A 13,634-nucleotide genomic window follows, 5' to 3' on the forward strand; every position below is an offset into this window, starting at 1 on the left:
ACTTATATAAATTAAATTAAATTTGTTTTGTCCTCGCCGGCTTTTGAACCCGTGACCTCAAATTAAACTATACAATTTAGTATTAACAGTGCCCCGCCGCACTGCGAAACCAGGCTGGAACAAAGGGAAGCCTTTTGTAACTCTTTATAATTGTATTTATCAAAAAAAAAATCCAAATAAAAAGTTATATTAAATGTTGTTACTGAGAACCTCCTCCATGAATCAAGCTATTGTAATATTGCATTACATTCTAAAATATATTTTAACATAATTTTCATAATCACAATATCTTTAATTAATAATAATTTGTTTTGCTCTGTGCGTGTCTTGTGTTGAATGGAACGCACCGGCCAGCTGCCAGGTGCAGCGAGTTAGATATTCGAATTCGCGCTAGAAACATTTAGTAGCGAGGGCCGTTAAAGATTTACTCAAAACCATTTCAATCATATCTGAAACAGCGTGCATTTAATAAGGATGGCTGAGCAAGCAGGCCGCAGAGCCAAACCCATTTCTAGGTACTGTGGATAAGTGAATATAATGCAGAATAAAAGAGGTTTGCTGTGTTTGGAATTTTTTGTATTTAGTACATTATAACTGTACAAAAATGTATAAAAATTTCAAGCAGTTTCAGTACTTGTTTAGTCGAAGAGACCTGAAACAAAGGAAAAGAAAAAATTAGTACAATCATAATAAATAAAACAACACTGGATAATGGAGTCAATAAATGGTAAAAACATGTCTTTCAATCCCCGAGGTGGGTAAAAATAACAAAACCATCAAAAAATTAATATTGAAAATTTTATTTGAAATAACACTACACTCTTCTACAAAATTAACTTTTATTCCTTGGAATTTTCATGGGCAAGTAACATTCTAAAACTGGAAAATTTGAACCGAAATATTGTGATGTCATGTTTGCCTAACTATATCCACCAATGAGAAACTCTGAAAATCTAAGGAAAGTTTTTCATTGGTGTATAGTATAATAATAAGTAGGCTCCGGATGAGAATTTTAGTGTCTATATATTGGCATATCTATGGTTTTTTAGGACAAATTTGTTTCATAAAAAAAAGTCAGAAGTTATCAATCTATGAAAGTTGATTTAAGTTCCAGGCGCCAACTTGCTAAGGAGCTGATAATATCTAATACAGCGCCCTTTAAGTTTTTACTAGAGCCAAGCACCATTTGACTCAGGGACGGCCCTGTAAACCGTTATGTATTTTTAGGCCAGCAACCTGTTGACGGCCGGAGCGTAAAACGGAAAAATAATAGTGGAACCTAAAGTTTTATTAGCCCAAACGATGGTGATTTTGTTTTTCATTCATTTTTCGAAGCATTAAGGTCAAAATTGCATCACAATTTGTTCTAATAAGGATCATATTAGAATGCTCGCATGTTCTCCAGTCTTCTACTGTGTCTCTCGTCTGCGGGCGCTCTGTGATTGGTAGTAGTAGGTAAAAGTTTACCTATAATTCTATACACTAACATTTTAAATGAACTTATACTTTTACATTTTAGACACTTGTAACGACAAAACAGACATTTTTACAAAAAGTAATCAGTTGTTTTTAATTGAAACCGAAAAGTGGTTGGTTTTTAGACAAGAAAATGTGAAGTGACAGTAAGTTGTCGATTGAATTGTGAAATTGGTACGAAGTCTGTTTATAAATTTGCAATGTAGCAGAATTAGAGTTAATTAAGGAACTGGTACTAACCGAAGCCCATGTCGTCGTCAGACTCCTCAGCTTCGGATTCCTTCTTCTCCTCCTTGGCGGCTGCCGCAGCGGGGGCGGCAGCGGCGGCGGGTCCGGCAGCTGCGGCAGGCCCGGCGGCTCCAACTCCTGAACCGATGTTGGTGATCAGATCCTTAACGTTCACTCCTTCGAGGGCCTTGGCGAAGAGACCTGGCCAGTATGGCTCGATGGTGACGTTAGCCGCCTTCAGGATGGTTGAGATTTTTTCACCCTAAAAAAATTACACAACTATAAGTAAAAACGTAAAAATAAGAAGCAATATAAGTGCGATAATAGTTTCTCGATGTATTTGGATAGGTTTCAAATGAGATGGTAACAGGATGCATGAAGTTTTTCACGATTTTGCATCTTCATTAGGTTATGTTTTGACGCTCCTGTCATGTCACATTTTTAAAATAAGTGTAAATTAATAAATACTTACAGTGACGGCGACGTCATCATCAACCAAGATGAGTGCGGAGTACACGCAAGCTAATTCGGCCTTGTTAGTCATTTTGAATGAGTTTTTGATTAAATTTGTGCAAGTTGCCGCACGGCCTTAGCTCTGAGAGAACAAGCACACGCAAATGGTGAACCGGAAAGAGTCGAAATTCACTTTGGCCAGTTTGACGTTTCGTTTGTATCCGGCAAATGGTGGATGAGTGATTTTTTTATGCGGACTGTAGCAGTATTTATTAAAATATTCTATTTCCTTTGTCAGAAAATTACATTTATAAGTTTATAGATAGATTTAAATGATTAATATATTTCTGTGTATTCATTTTAAAGAATAAATGTATTAGTTTCGTCATATAAACATTTTTATTTTATAAATTGAGTAGGTACTTTGAAAAAGATTTCCAATTTATTTATTTTTGTCGTTGAATATTTAGAAAAACAAATTATCTTATTTATGAAATAATCTATGGACGTCGTAAAAGCTTGTTATTGAATTTTACCAGAAAATCGCTTTTTCGGTTAAAAAATGTTTTGAATACTGTATTTCAACACGAAACACATTAAGTGTATAAATAAAACATCAAGTAATATATGAATTTACAATTTTCTTGCTATTTCATCGTTTTTCGTCAAGCTTAACCTATTGTCATCGTTCAGACGATCGTTTGTATCCTGTGGATTATCATAATATATATAGCCATAAATGTACCTATTCTTGTTTTGATTTGATTCATCAGATTTTATTTTCATAATGTATTTATTCTAGAATGAACACAAAGAACTGCTGTGTTGACAGCTGTACTTCATCGAGCATCAGGGAACAAGATAAGGGAGTCACATTCCATAGATTGCCCAAGAACTCCGCACTAAAGAGCAAATGGATAAGGCAGGCAAGAGTTAACCTCGAAGATAACAAAAACAAATGGAATTATATTTGTTCCAGGCATTTTAGAAAGATCGACTTTGAGGCCTACAAAGCCTCTAAGTTTGCCCTCAAATTAGGTAAGTTTGGGGCTAATGCAACATAATATTAGAGTTCTTTGTTATGCAATCGAAAATATGATGTATTAAAAAGAATCATTGTTTACTTTATGAATGTTTTACCATGTCAAACATGTTCCAGTATTCAGTTTTGATACTAGATAATGAAAAAACAACTATATAGCTAATACTAAAATATTGTAAAATTGTCTCATTCCTACCTACCTTTAGTGTAAATGCTTTTATTTATATTTTGTAGATGCAATTCCTACCATATTTCCATGGGGGATCACGCCTCTCGAAGATTTGATAAAAATATTTCCCGCAGAAGATTCATGCCACCTTCCTCCAATCCGCCATTCTTCGGATATGGAAATTAAGAGCGACGGGGAAACCAAAAGCTGCTCATCAAAAGATTCCGAGGAAGATAATAAATCGGAATCAGAAATTCCCACAGGGTCTTCAATGGAGAAGAGCGAGGATATAGGTGACAGTGCAGATGTAGAGTATGAGGGCGAAGACGAGGAAGATAAACAAGATGAATTTGTCGTATCTCCTGACAAAGATGAAAACACCATTGACGATATTGAAACAAACGCAATGGAAGATCAATCTGCATGTAGCGTGTCGACTGAATCTGCTTCAGAGATCATCGAGGAAGAAATTGTTCCAGTGATAGTACCAGTGAAAAAGAAACGTGGAAGACGTAGTAACCGAGAGATTCTTCTGGCTAAGCTCGCCGCAGATCAAGAGAAAGTTTTACTTGACAAAGAGCGGGGAGTTGAAGAAGTTCCAGCATTGCCAGAGAAGAGAATCAAGTTCCCCGGTAGAAAGAGCTTGATTGAGGTTGAAACTGAACCCAGAGTCATCCCGGGAGCTAAGAGAGGACCCAAACCCAAAGGAAGAAGAACCCTAACACCTAAAAGTGCTAAGAAACAACTCAATGCCGTGAAACAAGAGTCGTTTGAAGTCGCCAACGACCCTGATTTGTTCCCAGATCTTACGATAGATGAATCTGGTGGGAATTTAAAAGTGAAGCCGTCGGCAGTTTCAGATGTAAGGTCAAATGGTGGTTTGATTTCTGACGCAGCTAGAGAGCTGGTTCCTTTAAAGGTGGACAAGTTGAACTCTTCACCGATGTTGAAGGCACTTATAGAGAAGAAGACTCCGATGACCAAGTTAAAGCCGAGTTTCATGCAAGCTAGTGGCAGTGATGGGGAGACTAAACCGTATGAAAGTCCCAAGTATTCAATGACGGAGAAAAGTGCTTCTGGAGGGACTGAGAAAGGTAAATTTGCCCTGTATTTATTGAAATATTTTAGTGGTTAATGTTTATTATTTTGACACTCCAAAACAGAGTGGTACGCTTCTTGGCTCTGACCCCAGAGTTCCCGGTTTTAATTCCTGGTATGATCAATCAAAATTATTGACTAGATCTAAATTACCATGTACTTCCCAACCTTATACCGACTCTTGAAATGTCCCGATGAAGTATTGTCAAGTGTCTACGGCTTCGACCATTCATCTGCGTGATATATTATGACCAAATCTTCTAAACTTCCTTTTCTTTTCACAATTAATTCTTTTCATATCCTCTTTCCTCCCATAATTTTTATTTATATATTTTTTTTAATTAATTCGATACACGAGGACCTGCGGAAAATAATTTCCCCCAGAGCCTAGGTCATTCATCTTTGGGGATACTGTGTGTAGGGTCTTTTTGAAGAGAGTAAGGAGAGAAGTGTACATGTTGTAATAAGAGATCCATGTTGTAGGAGGGATGAAACACGGAGGCCGGCAAATAATTCCACAGCCTAGCTGTTGAACTCATGAATGAATCGTAGAAAATACCTGTTAATAATAATATTTGGCTGATTTATGTTATGCCATTTTGTGAAAAATCGCCTCAATAGTACTGTTCTCATGTGACAAATGTCAACTGTGTAAAATGTTAACCACGCTTTTGACGTATTTGCCGATTGGGCATCAGTGCCGAGGGAATCAATGACGCCAGTTCCTCGGAGCGTCTTACATTGAAATTGTTGTATTTTTTCCCTTCCACATGACAAAAGCAGATACCGGCAGTTATACGGGCTCTTTTACCTCTGTTCGTGTTTGAGCAATTTGTAAGATTTACTTAACATAATACTTTTGTTTTCATTATTTAAAGTAGGAGTGATGGTCCCCGGGGCTCGAGTGGAAGCCAAAGACTTCAGCGAGCAGTGGTATGCTGCCAGGATCATGGAAGTCGACCACGAGGAGTTGGAGGTTCTTATCCACTATGATAACTGGTCACAGAGGTAATTATATAAAAAAAAATAAAGTTTTAATAGGTTAGTTAATATTATTCACAGAGCAAAAAAGACAAGGTATGCCCTAATGCAAAATCCGGATATTATCATTCCAACAACTGGAGGCAAACCACACCATGTCTTAAATGAACCATAATATGATTTGTACTTTGACCTCCAAATAATGCACATTGAAAAAACAAGACACTGCGCAGAAAAGTCAAGTTCGCTCAAGTAAGGTAACGGTTTGCAGGGCAGTTCATTGTGGGACGCGACGCGCTAGGCGTTCTCTCATATTTCACCTGCTCGTTTTTACTGCAGTGAGTAAATTATAAAAGTGTCGTAACTAAATACTGTATCAAAATATTCAATTTTGGACACAAACCCAACCTTTGTTTGTCCGATTTGGGATTCTCAATTACGTGTATTACACAGTGAGCAATTTGCGCGCCATTAGATTTAAAAAGTAAACAATCAAAGCAAAAGTACCTATACATTCATTTTTATGCACCCGCAAAACCACTGACAAAAATTTTTCATTTTAAAATATCGTTTTTAACCTCTTTATTTTTCTCTCTTGTAACATAATCTAATTGTCACTTTATTTGAATACGTTTGTCATGATTCCATGAATTGTTTATGATTTCTTTCAATACAATATCCACAGAATTTGACATTTTAAATTATTCTATGCAAATTACATCAACAATGACATAATTTTGCAAACTAATATTCAAGTTCTAGATGGTTATCGTTTATCACACAAAAAACTTTCGACTGACATTTTTTCACATCCGCCTCTAATACATTAATAATCCTAGGTTGTAGATATCTCTATCTCATTGTGGTCATGTCCGAAAACACCAGATACTAAGCATATGTCAGACATGATAGTGTTTACCTCCTTTGTCTCTAAAGAGAAAGAAAGGAGATTGGTTTGGGACAAAATTTAAAGTGACCCACGGTAGGACATGCAATAGTTTGTCATTTGGATGCTAGATGGCACTAGAACGAATCGAAAAAACATATGAATCTGCACGAATAAAAACTAAATTAATAATCGGGTAGTTCGTTAAATCCTTTTTTTTTATATTAATACTATTGCAGCATATTATTGGGAGATCATTGCCCAAATGACCTTCTAAGAAGAGCCGCCACTGGTTTCATTAATTGACCAATCACCGAAAGGGACGCCCACTCCACCTTCGCGCTCTGCGCCCTTGGTTTGTTCCCCTCGCCCTTTTGGGCCGGTCTATCTTTTCTCTGGCCTGTGATATTATTGCAGTAAACACATTTAGATATAGATTTTTAACCACTCAGAACATTAGAACGTCAAAAGACGTAAATATGATAATAGCGGTCAAGACATTAGAACGTCTTTTCACGTAAACGTGCGAGATTTTACAAAAATCGATTTATTTCCATCACTAGTATACGGATTGCAATGATTTAAAAAACAGAGTATCGATAATGAATAACGCTACGCGTCTGTATTCAAGAATATCTATGGAACGTAGAGGTGCATTATCTAAGCCGATTGGATCTGTCATCTTGTTCGTTCATAATTTATTGCGTTTCTAAATAATTTATTAAAAATATTTTAGTTTGGACGGTTAATATTTTGAGGTGACTAATAGTTTTTAATTATATTTCTTCAATATATAAAGTGTTATTTCTTTATGATATTCAGAAAAAAGTACATTTTTCACGGCTTCCAAATAATGGCAAGCGATTTTTACATATTTTTACATATTCCAACCTGGAACCGCTGTAACATTCCATTTCAAACTAACCATCTCTATTTCTGTGCTGCGAGAACGAGACTCGAGATGTCTGTCTACACAATTTGTACATCTATGGTCTGTCAACAAGGCGACTGCACAACAATCTACCTATAGCATTTTTTCTATGTTTAAAAGTACCCATTGAAATATCAGGTATTTTTGACCCAATCACTTCGCCAGTGGGTCGTGTAAAGTGATGGATCAACCCTACTACATTACCAAGGACCATCATACCCCCTTACCTAACTATCATGACAATATTCAATGGCCTCCTGTTTATATTATAACTTGCACCATCAACCAGTAGCAACTCCTGACTTTTTGGTGTGCTAGAGTGCCAAGATTGAAAAAAAAAACGGCATTATTGATGTTGTAGTGAATTATCTTAAAATCCATTTTCTGTGTGAAAAAATCATGCAAAAAGGCAGGTGTCCTGCGCACAAAATGTTTTTTTTTTTTTTAATTTACACAAAACTTTTTTTTTCATCGGCCATGGAAAAACTTCAATGTTATGTGTAAATTTTTCGAAAAAAAACATTTTGTGCGCAAGAAACCCGCCTGTATTCAATCATAGCACTCTAAAAATTCACGAGTTGCCACTGCCAGCCTTTGTTATCATTTAGTCGCATCCCTATTCAGTGACAGCCTCTGCTCCAAAACCATATTATATTAAAGTAGGTGGTCAGCCACTTAGCAGTACTCATTACCAAGTAACATTATGCCTCCTAAACTAACTCATGACCCTAGCTAGATAATGCACCCCCCCCACCCGTGTTATATTGTATCTTGTCATTCAGTCACGCCCCTATTCAGTGACAGCCTCTGCTCCAGATATGACGAGTGGATCAGCATGTCGAGCCCGCGGCTGCGGGTGCTAGACCCCCCTTGCGGGCCCCCGGCCGCCCCGTCCTACGGGGAGGGTGAGCGCTGCCTCGCACGCTGGTCGGACAACAGGCGCTTCGCTGCCACGGTGCAGAAGGTTCTGCCAGACGGTAACTTAAAACTACCTTGTTATATACTAGAAGGGAAGCTAACAGAATGATACCAACTGTGATATATGAACTGGTAGAGAAAGGATGAAAGTAGACTGAATGCTGTAGAAATGAGATACCTGAGACCATCTTAAAAATATAGAGATTCGGAAAGATGCAAAGCTGATATAAATGTTGTGGATAAAGAAAGAAATGCTTAGATGATTCGGGCATGTAGAGCAGATGAAGGAAGAAAGGAATGTGTGAAGAATATATGACGCAACAGCGAATGGTAGAAGTCAGGGATCCCCGAAAAAGACCATCAAGTAAATCAAATACTTGAGTCTGAATAACCAAAGAATATGTAAGATTGTGAATGAAGCAATTAGTGGGTGCTAAGACATCCTCCGATGGTTTAAAATTTTGGCATATAAGTTTTTCTTTGTATGTTTTAAAACCTGCTTTGTTTACTTGCTCAATTACAATTCGAATATTATTCCAGGGAAATACCAAGTGAAATTCGACGATGGCTTTATCCGCACCCTGAAATGGGCCAACCTCGCCAAGGCCGACACTGTCTCTCCCCTCTCCTCGGCCAGCATCACCAGCACACCATCCAGTAGCCAGGCCGTCCCCTTAACCCCCCTCACACCCATCCCCTACCGCGCCAAGATGCCAGCGCCCACCCTGCCCGCGGCACCCACCTCCCTCCCCCCGCCTGTTCACAACCACCTATTCGACCCTAGTCGGGATCACCTGGGAAGTAAGGAGGAGAGGAGGGATATGAAACGGAAGCTGGTGGTTAAGGACTTGTTTCAAAAGGATAGCAGGCACACGGGAAGGAGCAAAGTGGAATCTGATAAGAGATTCAAAAAGTTCAGAAGACGAGCTCCGGGTAAAGTTAAATGTAAGTTGCTTGTTAATTTACCTTTAAAATTTAAAAACTAACCTCTACTGTATATGTACCATGTTGTTACTGTTGTAAAACTATATTTTTTGATTTTTTCGACTCCGTGTCTCATTTCATGCCTTATGCTATGATAATAAACATACATCGTTACAAACAAACATCGAGAAATATATATACATAATATGTATCTACCTATATAACATAGTACAGGGTTTTCCAATAAGAGGTGTTATTTTGAATAGCCCGCTATTTCGGTAGATGTTACTTTTGAAGCTGTCATTTTTTGACATTTGACAAGTAGAAACTACGCCATTAATAAAAATGGAACGACACACGCTTCAACAACGCATTGAAATTATTAAAATTCACTTGAGTGAATCAAATGCAAATCATCTTGAGTGATGAGGCCCATTTCCACCTCGGTGGTTTCGTCAACAAGCAAAATTGTCACATCTGGGGCTCGGAAAACCCAAGAGTTATTGTTGAAAAGCCTCTCTATCCTCAACATGTGACTGTTTGGTGCGGTTTATGGTCCGGCGGAGTCGTTGGACCTTACTTTTTCGAAAATGAGGTTGGAGCAACGGTTACGGTGAATGGATTGCGCTATCGAGAGATGATTAATGATTTTTTATGGCCGGAATTGGATGGTATTGATCTGGACAACGTTTACTTTCAACAAGACGGCGCTACGTGCCACACAAGCAATGAAACCATTGATCTTTTACGATTGAATATCAAAATAACACCTCTTATTGGAAAACCCTGTCTATTCTATATAATATTAATAAATTTTTTTCAGCCGAACCCGTTCCAGCCCCGGCCACCGTTCTCGCACCTTCGCACACCGCCCCGCCCGAAAAGCTGGACTCATTCAGCACCGACCTGTCGCAGCTCATGGCTGACGAATGGTCCTGCCACTGGATGGATGGCCGGCCCATCGGCACCACGGCCCCGCTGCCCGCCGAGAGGGGCGATCGCGGAGGTCGACCCTCATTGGCGGGGACCAATGAGGAAGCCAAGGGCCTCCGCCTCGAGAGAATGAGCGTGCAGGTGCAGGATCACAGACTACCCGAGGGGTGGAGCAAATTCCTCACCAGGCGGTGCGTGGGCAACTCGAGGGGGAAGTGGGACGTCGTGCTGGTGTGGTGAGTTCAGATTTATAATATATGTAAAGAAAATATTGTAACATATAACTATATGTTAATACATTACTAGTTATGTTAGAGGGATATGCATAGTTGCGAACAGAAATGCTTTCAGAATGAGTTTGTATATTTGGGAAGTGTATATACGAGAGATGGAGAGTCTGATAGGGATATTGAAAGAGCGATAGATTCAGGAAACTAATGGAGGACTGAACACAATTGGCACTACAAATATTTTTCTCAAAGGAACGAAGCCAGCAGTTCACAACCCTGATATATTGAATTAAATGATGGAAGTTTGGAGGATTGTGATTATCGCCAATTTAAATGGGCTCTTGGCTGAATGATTCTGTGGTTCTCCAATCCGCAGAATCCAAGGTTGCGTGATTACTCTCGGTGTGCAAAAATGAGAATTCGAATATCTTTATAATACGTTGAAATTTGATGAATTGTTCAAATACTCCGAAACAACCCGTCCTTACACTGCATGCTTCATTATGATTAATTAATAGAGATTGCTGGTGTGTTATCCTCTCTGCCTACCCCCGCGTAGAAACGTTAATGATAAGTTATTTTTTAGTTTCTTATAAAGAAAATATTACAACAGAAGCGGTTTCACAATGTCAAATCGTATTATAGATGTGGAGATCCTAAATGATAGAAAGAAATAGATCTTTTGGTAGTTTAAATGCGTAGAGAGGGCACACAAGAATGTGTGACGTGCATGAGTTATGTGAAGAAGATGGCACATTCAAGTGAATCAAATACTTGATGAGTTGGGTCATGCCAAGAATCGGAACAAGTATGTATGAATGTGGATGATGTTGTATGGTGTTCCGTCCGCTCTGACTACCCTCACAGGGATTTGCGAAGATTATGAAACGCATTTTAAAGATTACACTTTGGTGGGTATGTATGTAGAGTGTGCATAGTATGATGCATGATTTGAAAGAAGCAAACAGTGCGTATTAAGAAAGAGGTGAAATCCTGCACAAAAACTGCAGACAATTCATTTTTCAATGTCTTCTTTTCTAGTCCAACTGGGCGACGATACCGCAGCCGCATCGAAGTCCGCGCCCATTTAGCGGAGCCCGAAGGCGCCGGCCTCGAGGCGTACGCCCACTGCCTCCAAGACTTCAGCGTTCATCGCAAGTTGGCACGCCGCCTCGGCTGGGACCACACCTCCCTTAAAACAGACAATTCCGTCATAGCCACCACTGGCGTTACCACTGCCGCACCCAAACGAACCAACTCCCCCGCAAACCGCATCAAAAAACGAATCGCTTCGCCGGCGTTGAAGTCAGAACCGGGTTCGCCGAGACTCAAAATCAAAATTAAAAAAGATTTGGATTCGCCACTGGGCTCGCCGAAGCACAAGGCGGAATTGATAACTTCGCCAGTTGTGAAGTTGAATAAGGAGCAGGAGAGGGTGGCTTCGCCAGTCACGAAGGTCAGCAGGATGGCTTCGCCAGCTTTGAAGACCAATGAGCAAGCCAGGGTCAGTTCACCAGCTTTTAAGATCAAGATGGATGGTGATCCTATCAAGGTATTAACTCATTCTTATATCAATTTTTATAAAAGCGGAATTGAAAACCTCTTCAATACCTTTATTTTCTTGATATGTCTTGAATATCATCATTGGCGCTACAAGTATAATAAGAGAAAAATAAATTCTTTCATTCTTGCAATGTGCCAGCAAAACTATCCCAGTTTGATTAATTTGCTATTGACTGATCATAATGTTTTATTGCTTAAGGTGGAATCTCCTGAACCTAAGATAGAAGTCCCAATTCCGACAGTGGTACCTCCTGCAGATCCTGAAGTTCCATCACCACCAACTCATCCACCTCTCGAAGATGGCTTCAGTAAGTACAAATCAAAATATGTTCATTATCTAATAATTTCAATGCAAAATCTTAACATAATGTTATCTCTTTTGATTGCACTGCAGATGAAGATGGCCGGCATAGCCCCTCTTAGCACTCAGGCCGTAGGTTCACTGCGCTGTGTCTCATGTTTCACCTTATTCTTTTGACAGCAGTCCAGTCTCTTTATTGATGCCCTTCAATAAAGGTTTTCATTCACCACAATATGGTATTCAAGTCCCCAGGTATCTGAGCCTGCTTCTCACTGAAACATGAATTGATGTTTCCACATCCTCTTCACGTTTCCCACGGCTATTCCTCAGTATGCATCTAACTTGATACCAACTGCAGGCAATTTACCAATAGTTCAAATCAAATATATCTTTTCGTATTCCAGTTTACGTTGGATCATTGAAAGTCCAAGTGATTGACAACCTGCTCCGCTGTCCCAAAGAGGGCTGCTTTAAAAACTTCCGAAAGGACAACTTCCTCCAGATGCACATCAAGCACTATCACAGCGATCTGCTCAGCTTCCTCGGGGAGACGATCAAAGTGGCCGATCTCGCCTATGCCAGAACCATCGCGGAAGACGTAGTCCCTGTTAAACCTGCCGCAGACAAACCTCACAAGCCCAAAGAAAGGAAATCCTTACCTGTGGCAAACGTTACACCTAAGACTGAGCCTATTCCTATCATCAAGGAAGAAGTTGTGCATTTACCTGCAGAGTGTCTAAGTCCTGAGCCTCCGCCAGCTTTGAAGCCATTTTCTTCTTTAGAAGTGTTGGATAAGAGCCCCAAATTGAGAACCTTGCTGGAGAGTAAGCCTGAAATCAAAACTGAAGCTAAACAAGATCAACAGGACCTCGAAGACTACATGACCACCTTCAAAATAAAAAATGATAATACTATCATCAAGCCGGATATCACAACACCGCGACCGGTGAAATCTGAAACCCTGAAACGCCTGCTCAAACGACAACCGGAAAAAGAATTAACCAAGTGCCGTGTTAAGAGCATCATCTCGCAGATTGCTGCGGAGCAGGGCCAACGATCGAGAAGCCAATCACCTAATTCAGCGAAGGCGCCGCCGAGTGTTGAATTCAAAACGGAACATGCGGAACCGATTGTTCCAAAGTTGGAGACGGACATCTTCCCGACGCCTCACAAGTCCAAGAAGAAGAGTAAAAAGCGCCACTCCGAAAGTGCCGACTTTCAACTCATCAAGAAGAAGAAGAAGAAGCCAGCGCAGAATTTGGACATTTGGACGGCTTTCACGGATGAGATGGACGAGACAAGGTCCAGCTTTGGGAGCCCCTCAGCTGCTGCTGCTCAGGCCGCAGTTGCCCCTCCGGCACCCGTCGTCGTGAGTGACCCCGCCGGCATCAGTGATCCTATTGTAGAGGTCAAGGAGGAAATTAATTCAAACACATTTGTCACTGACAGTAAGTAAATCATTTTAAATATTAAATAGGTCAGTTGGTAGTCCCTTGGTGCG

The 13,634-nt window shown here is 39.8% G+C and overlaps 2 protein-coding genes across 6 annotated transcripts in view; one reads left to right on the top strand and one right to left on the bottom strand.

Annotated features, from left to right (window-relative positions):
- Positions 1 to 554: 554 nt before the first annotated feature.
- Positions 555 to 2,343, bottom strand: RpLP1 (Ribosomal protein LP1). Of its 2 annotated transcripts, XM_089647464.1 has the most exons (3): positions 2,177 to 2,343; positions 1,717 to 1,966; positions 555 to 652 (listed from the first exon to the last, which is right to left on the bottom strand). In XM_089647464.1, exons 1-3 carry the CDS (start codon positions 2,246 to 2,248, stop codon positions 639 to 641), a joined length of 336 nt encoding a protein of 111 aa, XP_089503590.1. In that variant the 5' UTR covers positions 2,249 to 2,343; the 3' UTR covers positions 555 to 638. The 2 variants fall into 2 exon arrangements, with proteins under 2 accessions (XP_089503590.1, XP_089503591.1); XM_089647465.1 differs by lacking the exon at positions 555 to 652 and having other exon boundaries at positions 1,712 to 1,966.
- Positions 2,344 to 2,659: 316 nt separating this feature from the next.
- Positions 2,660 to 13,634, top strand: part of MBD-R2 (PHD finger protein MBD-R2) — a 32,707-nt gene continuing 21,732 nt past the window's right edge. The window contains exons 1-10 of one of the 4 annotated variants that reach the window (XM_089647050.1): positions 2,660 to 2,777; positions 2,960 to 3,195; positions 3,434 to 4,462; positions 5,345 to 5,474; positions 8,063 to 8,241; positions 8,723 to 9,127; positions 9,930 to 10,275; positions 11,311 to 11,821; positions 12,032 to 12,140; positions 12,538 to 13,581. In XM_089647050.1, the coding sequence (XP_089503176.1) occupies positions 2,961 to 3,195; positions 3,434 to 4,462; positions 5,345 to 5,474; positions 8,063 to 8,241; positions 8,723 to 9,127; positions 9,930 to 10,275; positions 11,311 to 11,821; positions 12,032 to 12,140; positions 12,538 to 13,581 (3,988 nt within the window). In that variant the 5' untranslated portion in view covers positions 2,660 to 2,777; position 2,960. The remainder of the gene's footprint in view (positions 2,778 to 2,959; positions 3,196 to 3,433; positions 4,463 to 5,344; positions 5,475 to 8,062; positions 8,242 to 8,722; positions 9,128 to 9,929; positions 10,276 to 11,310; positions 11,822 to 12,031; positions 12,141 to 12,537; positions 13,582 to 13,634) is intronic. The other 3 variants (XM_089647052.1, XM_089647054.1, XM_089647051.1) reach the window with 3 other exon arrangements.

Source organism: Hesperophylax consimilis, chromosome 26 (assembly GCF_061612785.1).
Source record: "Hesperophylax consimilis isolate HC1 chromosome 26, BYU_Hcon_1.0, whole genome shotgun sequence".
Taxonomy (NCBI): Eukaryota; Metazoa; Arthropoda; class Insecta; order Trichoptera; family Limnephilidae; genus Hesperophylax; species Hesperophylax consimilis.